Source organism: Lipotes vexillifer, unplaced genomic scaffold (assembly GCF_000442215.2).
Source record: "Lipotes vexillifer unplaced genomic scaffold, Lipotes_vexillifer_v1.1 scaffold966, whole genome shotgun sequence".
NCBI lineage: Eukaryota > Metazoa > Chordata > Mammalia > Artiodactyla > Lipotidae > Lipotes > Lipotes vexillifer.
This window is the reverse complement of record NW_006795769.1, coordinates 260,146-271,518: the sequence shown is the minus strand read 5'-3', so window position 1 is coordinate 271,518 and position 11,373 is coordinate 260,146. Positions and strand designations below refer to the sequence as shown.

General features: G+C 54.9%; 1 protein-coding gene across 1 annotated transcript in view; it reads right to left on the bottom strand.

Moving 5' to 3' along the window:
• The window catches only part of LETM1 (leucine zipper and EF-hand containing transmembrane protein 1), a 38,554-nt gene that overhangs the window by 15,062 nt on the left and 12,119 nt on the right, over window positions 1-11,373 (bottom strand). The window contains exons 4-9 of the mRNA XM_007467899.1: window positions 9,097-9,240; window positions 8,285-8,422; window positions 7,441-7,644; window positions 2,026-2,145; window positions 499-630; window positions 5-184 (exon numbers count right to left, since the gene is read on the bottom strand). Of these exons, the coding sequence (XP_007467961.1) occupies window positions 5-184; window positions 499-630; window positions 2,026-2,145; window positions 7,441-7,644; window positions 8,285-8,422; window positions 9,097-9,240 (918 nt within the window). The remainder of the gene's footprint in view (window positions 1-4; window positions 185-498; window positions 631-2,025; window positions 2,146-7,440; window positions 7,645-8,284; window positions 8,423-9,096; window positions 9,241-11,373) is intronic.

Sequence of the window (11,373 nt, the reverse complement as noted above, 5' to 3'; positions counted from 1 at the left end):
CCACGGGCCCAGCCCCTCCCCCACCCCGCTGCCTGCTCACCGCCGCCTGGGACTGCCTCTGCAGCTCTTTCTCGCGATGCTCCTGCTGGATGGCCGCCTCCTCCTGCAGCGTGGCCTCCAGCTTCGCCTTGTTGTCCACCTGCTCGCCCTCCACCTCGGCCACCTTCACCTGGGCCTCCTTCGCCTTCAGGGAGGGGACACCCATGAGCGCGCTTGGAAGCGGGGCAGGCACGCCCCCGCCAGGGCAGCCCACACGGCGCCCGGCCCAGGTCTCGGGGTGCCATGGCCATCAGGGCTTGCTCTCCAAGGAGCAGGAACCCCGGCTGCTGGGAAACACCCTGAGGACCCCAAGGGCCACCTTCTGCACGCACTGCAGGGCCCTCAGCGTGCAGCGGGCAGACAAGAAAGGAGGGGGCGAGTGGCGGGTCCGGGGGCTCCCCCAGAAGGGAGAGGGCCCCCGGCAGAGTGAGCAGCAGAAGGGGGCCTTGCAACACGCACCACAATCTCCGGAAGGGTCTGCAGGGTGGACTTGAGCTGGTCGGCGGGAGAGAGGGTGTCAGGAAGGTACATGGCCCGGGACAGGATGAGCAGCGACGTCGGGATCTCCTGGTGCAGGTGCAGCTCCAGCCACTGGAAGTGGGAGGTGGAGACCCAGACTCACCTGCCGGCCTCGTCCCACCCACGTTTCCTGCGACCCAGGCAAGGGCTCTGGCCCTGGAACTTTCCTCTCTGTTCTGGTTCGCGTAGGGGAAGGGAGGAGGAGGCGACTGGTGGCAACAACCACTGCGGCACCTGAGTGGGCGGGCCCCTACTCTCCCCAAGCGAGTTCTCCCAGGAGAGACACCGCAAGCTCCGAAAGGCCTATTTACTGCTATGCTAATGCCCACTGCCCACCTCAGTCAAGTGAGCAGGAGACACCCCCGCAGCGAGCCCGCAGGGCTTGTAAAACACTGAGTGAGACGGCCAGGTCCTGTTCCCAAAGTTCTTCACTTAACAATGGCACAGAAACTCCAAAGGTGGCACTGGTGAATTCATTCGGCGTTTGAGGTTTGCACAGCTACCATGAGCTGGGCACTGTTTGAGGCTATTTTAGTGACACAGACAATGTTCAAACTGACAAAAGAGACCCCGACAATGCTTGGACACAAGGTAGACACAGGACAAAAGATGGGGCGAGAAGAATTCTCAGAACGGGGAGAAAATGCCGAGCACAGGTTAAACGACGAGAGAAGGAAGACACCTGAGCCCTTGGAAACCGAAACACCCCGAGTCCTGACATCCCTCAGGCACAGTGCCCCACACTCGAGTGCCCCAGGTGTGCTCCAGCCCAGGCGGACCCGGGGCACCCCTCACAGAGGAGGGTCTGCGAGGGGACCCTGTCAGGAGACAAGGTCAGTGAAGACAAGAGACAAGAACGTATTGCCCACTAAGCACCATCTGTGTCAGCGGGGGGCGGGCAGCGGGTGTCAACAGATCTCTGTCTACACTGGGAAGACAACCCGAGGGGGTGCCCAGCTGGCACCCTGCACCTTCTGATACGAAGGCCAAGTTGCTGTGAACATTGCCTGCCCATCGTCGCATCCACTCAGACCCATGCCGGCGGGGCAGGCCTGTGGCCCTGCAGAGCCGGCCCCTGGCTTCTGCCCGAGGGCCCCTCTGAGCGGCCGGAGAAGGCAGGGTCACTCAGACCCAGGTCGCCACGAGGAGGGGCTTCGGAGGTCGGCCTGGTCTGGGTCCTACTTCCCCAAGCACCCCTGGCCTCAGCTGAGAGTCGTACTGGAGTTTCAAAGGAAGCTGACCTCATCCTCGTGTGTCCACAGAAGACGGGGCGGAGGGAACAGCAAGCACAGCAAAAGCGACCAAGAGCCGGTGAGGGAGATCGGAGCGGCGCCCAGGAGCAGCGGGCAGCCACCGCGTGCGGAGCGCACACAGGCCCCGGCCCAGGTGGCAGCTGAGCCGGAGCAGCCTCCCACCCCCTGCTGGGACGGAAGTGGGGGGGGGGCCCACCGCGCCGCAGGTACGCACCTGCTTCAGCTGGCCCCGCAGACGGTCTTCCGTGACGCCCAGGGCCCGCATGCCTCGCGCCCGACACGCTGCCTGTAGCTCCTTGACGTTGAGGCTGTCCACCCCCTCCTCAGCGATCAGCTGTCAAAGGAAGCCAGTCAATTACCTCCTGAAGGGTCACTACGGGTCTGTGCTGTCTGCATTCGCACACTTGGGAACTAAGTGTCTGATTAGAAACCACCTTCCTGGGCTTCCCTGGTGGCGCGGTGGTTGAGAGCCCACCTGCCAATGAAGGGAACATGGCTTCGAGCCCCGGTCCGGCAAGATCCCACATGCTGCGGAGCGGCTGGGCCCATGCACCACAGCTGCTGGGCCTGCGCTCTGGAGCCCGCGAGCGACAACAGCTGAGCCCACACGCTACAGCTGCTGAGGCCTGCGCGCCTAGAGCCTGTGCTCTGCAACCCCCCGCTCACTGCAACTAGAGAGGGCCCGCGCACAGCAATGAAGACCCAATGCAGCCAAAAATAAATAAATAAAATAAATACATTTATAAAAGAAAGAAAGAAACCACCTTCCTACTATGCTTTGCTAAACACAAGATAAACCCCCACTACCAAGGCCCCAGTTCCAGGTTTGCAGTGATCAGACCATCTGACAGAGGGTGGGACCTTAGGGTCAACAGCCAGGACCCACCCCGAGATGCGAAGACACCCACTCAGGGCCTGCTCTCTGCCCAGGGAGCAGCCCTGCTGCCCGAACCCCACGCTTCTCCCGTCCTGCACTGTGCAGGGACGAGGGGAGGGGAGAGGAGGAACAAAGGGCAACAGTGCCACCTGCTCCCCCCATTTAAACCCCCCAGTGACCCTGTGAGGAGGACACGACCGCTACCTGCGTCAACTCTGAGACAACCGTAGACAGACGTGCAGCCACACGGCTCCTCCCCGTGGCTAACACCTTGCAACGTGCAGTATCAAACCACCGCCGGGATGCGATGCCGAGTCAGTCCAGGCAGAAGACACCTCTGTCCCCACGAGGACCTCACAGACACTCCCACCCCCTCTTGACCCCTGGGAACCAACCACCAATCTGCTCTTCATCCCTGTGATTCTGTCACTTGAAGAGCGTTACAGGGATGGGACTGCACAGCGCACAGCCTTTGGGGACTCCTTGAGGATGTGTGATGATAATGTGTGTAGTAATAATCCACTCCTTTCCCTTAGTGAGTACACTGCATGGTACAAACGTCCTGGTTTTACCGTTCGCCCCATGAAGGACATCTGGGTTGTTTGTTTCCTTTCCCCATCTTCCCGTGGGGCATGTGGATCCCATCTGCACTTGTCTCCTGTGCTTCTGAGCACATCTCTGCGTCCATTTTCAGGGGCTGCTCTGGTATCACACGATGCACCTACCTCGTCATGGAGGGAACGTGGTGGCCTCCCCCCTTTATCCTCCCCCACTTGTCGAGCTCGTCCTAATGTCACCTACTGACACAGAGCCACATCACACAGTGCCCCATTTTTGCCTCCACCATTGCACTTTACTTAGAAGACACACGAGCAGAAGCAAAGCCTGGTGCTTGTCGTGTTCTTTCTTCCTGACGCCCTAAGGTTCCTCTAGGGCAGCTCTGCTGGTGACAAATTGTCGTAGTTTTCCTTCACCTGGGAATGTCTTGATTCCTCCCTCGTTTTTATCTTTAATTTTTATTTTTGCTGAATCTAGGACTGAATTGACCGCGTTCTTTTTTTTCAGCACACGAAAAATACTTTCCAGTTCCTTCTGGCCTCCATGGTTTCTGATGAGAAATGCAGTCATTTGAATTGTTTTTCCTGCAGGTAAGATGCCATTCTCTCTCATTGCTTTCAAAATTATTTCTTCTTCTTTCTTTAAAAAATAAATTTATTTATTTTTAGTTTTGGCTGCGTTGGGCCTTCATTGCTGTGTGCGGGCTTTCTCTAGATGCGGTGAGCGGGGGCTACTCTTCGTTGCGGTGCGTGGGCTTCTCACTGCAGTGGCTTCTCTTGTTGCAGAACATGGGCTCGAGGCGCGAGGGCTTCAGTAGTCGTGGTGCACGGGCTTAGCTGCTCCACGCCATGTGGGATCCTCCCGGACCAGGGCCCGAACCTGTGTCCCCTGCACTGGCAGAGAGATTCTTAACCACTGGGCCACCAGGGAAGCCCCTCAAAATTATTTCCTTGTCCTTCACATTTGTTCATTTGACTATGGGTCTTTGTGTGGACTTCTTTGTGTTTATCCGGTCTGAGGTTCACTCAGTGTCTTAAACCTGTAGATGTATGCCTTTTACCGAATCTGGGGAGTGGCCCATGGTCAGAATGGCGCTGGCACCCACTGCTTGTCTTCTTTTCATTCACTTTGGGGTCCTCCTGGTTCTCAGTGCGAGGAGTGATTTTCAGCTGAAGCTGGACATTCTGGGTGTAATTCTGGGTATTATGCTATGCGATTCTGGAGCTCACTTCAACCTTCTATCCTAACTGGCTTCCTCTTCACAGTGCTCTGGCATAATGGGGGGTGTTCTACCCGACGCTTACACGTTGTGTAATTGACAATCTGGCATCTACTGATCCAAACTAACGGACAAAGTTGTTTACATCTCCCCTGCAGCCTGGCTTTCCTGGGCGTGCTAAAATCGTATTTCAAATCCTCCAACCACAAACTCTGACCTCTGCTTCACGTCCTGCCCAATGAAAAACGCCTCCCGCTGACCAGTGATGACGGCTGTCTCGACTCCTCCCTCCCCTCACGTCCTGGTCCCCTCTCCCGGGGAACTGTGAGCACAGCTTCCTTCCAACCGCCCTGAGCTCTCTGTGGCATCACTCAGTCATCGTAAATTACATCCCGGGTATGTTCTGGAACAGGTGAGATCCGGCCTCCGCTGAGGCCAGGGACAGAGGCACTTCTGAGTCTACTGGGAGGGGTGGGTGCCCCCCCCCCCCCCCCCCCGCTAGGCTCCGCACGCCTCCCTGGCTGGGAGGGGCTGGAGGACCTCTCACCGGCCCCTCCTGACACCACTCCAGCAGGGAAGTACCGAGAGTGCCTTGGGACTGTCGGGTGGCGGGTGGAGGCCAGGCCCCCTGCTGGTCTCTACTGACACCACGGGGGCAGGGGGCTGGGGGTGAATGAGCCAGCTCCTCGTGGCCTTCCCCGATACCATCCCAGCTGCTACAGCCTGAGGGTGGCGGTCCCAGCCCCACCGCCACTGTGTGTGTGGGGGAGGGGTCCGGGCAGGGTCGGGGTGGGGAGACACTGTTTCCTGTGGCGTCTGGCTGGAGAAGAGCCATCACTCTCTGAAGTCCTCTTTCCTGCTAGGTGGCCCCATTCCTTTCCTCTGACCATAGGATGGGATTCTAAAGTCTGTCCTTGTTGGCGATTCTGGCTTCTTCAGCCCTATGGCTGGATCTATGAGGCACAAAGACCTCCTGTGTCATTCCTGGGGTTCCAGGGACTTCTCCCCACTTTTCAGAATCTTATGTATGCTTGATACCATTTAATGTCCACGGGAAAGTATGCCCCCTCCACCTTCTCAACAGCAGAGGTCTGGCCACCGCCCCGCCTCACAGGAATCTGAAGCACTGAGGTGAGGTGACTCGTTCAGTTTCACAAAGCTAGTTGAGTGGCCAGGACACAAGCCAGGCCTCCTGCCTTCACGCTGCCTCTCCCGAGGGGGGGCAGCCGCACACAAAGTCTCCAGCAGAGCAGAGATGCCTTCTCTTCATCCTCCTACAAAATGCAGGGATGCTCTTCTTCTGGAGAACGAGAGACACGGTTCACCTGCAGACGGAAAACTTGGAGGACGGGCTTAAGAGTGATCAGACCAAGAAGACAGGATAAGTAAACCACACATACAGAAGAATGTGAAATACAGGAAGAGCATATGCGATGCAGGGACCGTGAGCGGTCTAAGGGGAACATAACCCATGTCAGGGGGCTGGGGGGGTATTTAATGAAATGATGGCAGCACCACAACCAGGAAATAGGATAAGCACAGACACAGACACACCTAGGGACGTTACTGTATAGCTGCTAAAATCCAAACAAGATGTAACAAAATCCAAACATCTCGGATGCTGCCGGAGAAAGATGGACACCTTCAAAGGAACAATAATAGGCCTGCCAGCTGACATGCACTCAATGGCATCTTTTTTTTTTTTTTTCCCCCGGCGGTACACGGGCCTCTCACTGTCGTGGCCCCTTCCGTTGCGGAGCACAGGCTCCGGACGCGCAGGCCCAGCGGCCATGGCTCACGGGCCCAGCCGCTCCGCGGCATGTGGGGTCTTCCCGGACCGGGGCACGAATCCACGTCCCCTTCACTGGCAGGTGGACTCCCAACCACTGCGCCACCAGGGCAGCCCTCAGTGGCATCTTTAAATGTAGAAAATAGAACTGCAACCTGGAGTCCTACACCCAGCAATACCCTGCAGAATGGAAGGTTAATACAGACAAACCCACACAAACGGGAGCTGAGGGGACCCCTCAAGTGGGGGAGACGGTCTGGGTGGAGATGCAGGAAGGAAGGAGGGGGTCAGGAGGGTAAATACGTGGTGCACAACACATCGACTCAGGAGCAAAAGCACATGCAACGCAGGGGCGGGGGCCGGCGAGTGCAGCTGGAAAAGCACTCAGTCCCATTAGACCCCTGTGTGTCGAGGAAGCTCGCTGTAAACGCCAGAGAAATTTGCTAAAACAATAAAAAGGAGCAAAAGCTAATGGAGAGGGGATGGAAGAGCAAACATCTGATTAATCCAAAAGAAGGCAAGAAAGGAGATAAAGTGGAACATAAAACACACAGGACAAACAGGAAAAGAGTATGGACTAAACACTACAACTCTAAGACAGAGGGTCATCAGAGCAGATTAAAACAGTAACAGACACAAGGCAGAGAGGATTCAGGAAGCCTGTAAGTAACAAAAGGGAAGATCAGCCCCGAGGCGAGCTGGTGCAGCTATCAGACCAGACGCCACAGACTTCAACGCAAGAAGCGTCACTAGGGAGAACGAGGGACACTTCGTGACTTCTTGAGACACACACTCAGGGCACACACTGCACGGGGACAGGCAGGCGGCACAGCTCCGGAGCAATCCGGTCACGGGCCAGGACTTGCTTTTGGCCTCCTGCCCTTTTTACTCAGGAGCCGCAATTCTAGGTCACTATTTTTATAGGACCTATCAAAGATCTGGGGCAAAATTCACATTAATAGGTATTTATTAGAGGGTTCTTTAGGGTAGCAGATTAGCTAAAGTGATGGTTAATAAACTAGGACACGTTCATATAATGAAACATTAGGCTGCCTTTAAAATCCACCTTTTCAGCGACTATGTCCCACCACAGGAAGGTGTCCTGTCACAGCGGCTGGAAACCGTGTGATCCCGGCACTCACCCCAGGAGACACAGACGAGCCCCGAGTGGGCTGTGGGCGCTCACCTTGTCGTCGGCCTTGATGGAGCGCAGCCTCATGGTGAGCTGGAAGCGCAGGAAGTTGTTGGTGCCCATGGACTGCAGCTCCAGCAGCTTGCACAGCGCCACCAGCTGCAGGCGTGTGAGGTTGTCCAGGGTCAGCTCGTCCTCAAACAGTTTGGAAAACCTCATGATTTCCTCGTTGCTGGGTCTCTCACCCGTCTCTCGGATCTGCGGGAGCCATGGTAAAGGTCACCACGGGTGGGCTGTGTCCCCCGCACCCCCATGGCCTCGGGTCACACGCCTCAAGTCAGGAAACAAAGCAGAAGGGGCCACCCACACCCTCCCTCAGCTCCGCTCACATCTCCTACAGGGAGTGGCCCCTGCAACCCAAAGCCCTGAGCGCTGCCTGGTTGGGCTCCTGCGAGCGAGGCGTCCACGCAGGGGATGGCATCCGGTCCCTGGCCCTTGTCTGCTATGCCAGCGGAGCCGAGGCGGCTGGCCCGGAGGAGGCCGGCCCGGAGGAGGCCGGGGCCTCTCCATGCTGGGCTGGCCTCCGGCACCGTGGGCGTGGCTATGGGGCAGTCTGCCCCTCCTTCCCAGCCCAGCCCCCTGCTGGTCACAACTGTGGGGTCTTAGGTTCCTGCCAAACTCTACCTCCCCCAGGGCTGCTGCAAAGTCCGGAGACCCAGGCCAGGGCTTGTGAACGTAAGTTCACGTTCTCGGGACAGCAGGCTTGACCTCCAGGAGCCCCGCCCCCATCGTGCACAGTGAAGAGGAGGGAAGAAAGGAGACAAGGCACGCTGCCCAGATAAGGCGGGCAGCCCCGAGGCGCTAACCAGCACTGGGGACCGACGGGGCATCACAGCACCTTCTGGAAGAACACGGCGAAGTCTTTGGCGGCGTCCCCCTTGGCTGCCCTGTTCTTCAGGGCCATCTCCTCGATGGTGTCCTGCAGAAACTTGGCCAGCTCCAGCTTGACCCGCAGTTGCTGCTTCAGCCTCTCTTCCTGCGAAGCCAGAGAGGGCGCTGCACTCCGGGTTCCCGCCCCGCACGGCCTCCCGGACGGCGCTGGTCCGGCAGCTGCTTCGAGCCCCAGCACGAAGTGCACGCACACCTGACCCAGCGCCGCCAGGCGCCTCCTGAGCAGCGCTTTCTCCACCCACGAGCTCTGTGTTCGGAAACTTTCTATCTCACAATTTAAAAAACCTGTGGGACCCTCCCTCCCCACCACCGCCAGAGAAGGGGCCGGCAAATTCCATAAAGAGCTGGCCCGTAAAGCTTTTAGGCCCTGCGGTCTGAGCCACGTGAAACGTGAAGGCCGCCAGACGATACATACACGACAGGCATGCATGTCCCCAGAAGGCCTTACTGACCAAAATGGGCAGGGCTGGCGTGGCCCGTGGGCTGTAAGTCTGCCAACCCTGCCCTAGACCCGCCTCATCCCCCACGAATGGGTCTCGACCTGTGGCTCAAGGAACACTGGTCTAGAGAAACTAGAATTTAAGACACATTTTAAAGAGAAGCAAACCTGAAACCAGCATCTATTAAATAATCATAGCACAGCATGACTGACTTATGAAGAAAACATAAAATTTAAAAACATCTAACACGTGAAATGTCAGTCATAAAACAATGCAGCCTTGTAACTGCTTTCAAACTGGGTCAAAGCGAGCCGGTCACCTTGATGGACTGGGTCTCGAACGTGGACGGTAACATGTTGGGGAAGAGCTTTACGGCGACAGGAAGCAGGAACTCCATGAAGGGCACCACCACGAAGACCAAGAAGGGCACCAGGCGGAAGAGGTCGGCACAGATCCGGAGGAACTGGAAAGGGGTGGAGGGACCAGACAGTGACTGGGGAGCATTTCTTGCACGGTCGTCCGCAGGAGCAACAGCAGGCACCTCGCAGGGAGCAGACAGGGCTCCGGAGGCCCCCTGAGGCCAAACCTCAAGGTGACGGCCTTCAGAAAAGCTGGGTGGAAGCTACCTCCCTGCGTGGAGTGGCACCCATCACTGGATGCTGCCAGTGAGCCACCCCCCAGGGCGTTTGCCAGGTGCCCACCGGCCTGGCAGACAGCTGGACAAGACTGACAGACGGAGGACTGGCCACTGCTGGCAGCAGCGAGGGCCTCCGGGGAAGCCTGCGGCCACACCACATACTCCAGGCGCTCTGCGGAAAGGAGGGCCGAGTGTTGGCAGGGCACTTCTCTTGTGTTCCCTGACACAATCGGTTAGATTTAAGACTATGTAACACAGCAATGATCAGGGAAAAAATCCAAGCGCCTCACTGATGTAAACAAACCACTGCTGAAGACATTAAAGAAACGTGCGGCTTGAAATAATCGACAACCCCTGAGAACAGCGGACAGTCACTGCCAGGCCTCCAGCAGCTCACCTGCCCCTGCGCCAGTGCCTGCTCACACGTGCCCCTTCTACTCGGAACCGCCTGGGTGCACGGAAGCCGAGACTACACTCCCCGCATCACCAGCTGTGTTTCCACAGTGACTGACGAGACTGTCTTTGGAGGAGTGACGTCATTTCTACTAAGGGCCTCATTTCTGGCTGGAGCACCACTTTCCATGATGGCTGCCCTCCCCGGGGGTCAGGCGTCACCTACCCTGCGACAGTGGTCACTGTGATCACCTGGACAGGCTGTTCTATCCACTTATGAGGGAACGCCCTGAGAGCACGCAAATAAACACCCATCTCTCTCCCTAGACACACTCATCACAGTTCCTCCCAAACCAGCCTCTACTCTGATGGTCACAAAACAGCAATTTCCTAACTCAAGCCCATCTCCCCATTTATCGACCTCGCTTTGCACCTTCATTTTTCTATTTATTATCAAAATGGACTCAAGGATTCCCATGTTTTTCATTTGTTTATAATTCATTATCATTTATATTTTTATGCTCAAATGATCCCAGATATGACCCTTCAAGTTGGTGCCTATGTTTTTTAACATTCTTTCATTAAATTATTTTTAGCAGTTCTATCGAGGTTTAATTTACGTACCGTAACACTCACTCATTGTTAAGTATGTAATTCAATAAACTCTGGTAAATTTATAGACTGAAACCATCTCTAAAATCCAGTTTTAGAACATTTTCATTGTGACAAAAAGTCCCACTGTGTCCATCTGCAGTTAACCTCCATTTCCACTCTGGGGTCTAGGCAAACAGGGATTTGACTTCTTTCTACAAATTTGCTTTTCCTGAAAATTTTCCACGCACAGAGCCAGCGTCCAGCTTCTGTTACCAGTGTATAAATGTCTAGGAATATCATGTCCTCTTGGCAACCTGACCCTCTCGTCACCATGAGTGACCTCTTCTGCCCTGGTAATCCTGGCTCCAACATCGACTTTGTCTGATATTAACGTTGGCTTTCCTGGACTAGTGTTAGCACCACTTACCTTTCTCCATTCTTTTACTTTTAACTTATTTGTGTCTTTACATTTAGATGTGTTCCTTGTAGAGTGCACAGAGTTCAGTTTTGCTTTTTTATTTAATCTGACAATATCAACCATTTAGTTAATAAAACTAGAAAAAGAAAAAGCCATACGACCATCTAAATAGACACAGAAAAGATAAACAACAAGAATTTACTGTATAACACAGGAAACTCTATTCAATATCTTATAATAACCTGTATCGTGAAAAATGATCTGAAATATATATAACTGAATCACTTTGCTGAACCCTTAAAACTAACACAATATCACAAATCAACTATACTTCAAAAAAATTTTTAAAAAATACATGCAGAAAAAGCATCTGACAAAATCCAAAATCTGTTCCTGATAAAAAGTCTGATGGAATTTACAAAAAAGATACTAGAACTAATAACTGAGTTTGGTAAGTCTGCAAGATACAAGATCAATATATAAAAATCAACTGTATTTCTATATATGAGCAATAAACACATAGAAAATGAAATTTTTTAAATTCTATTTCCCTA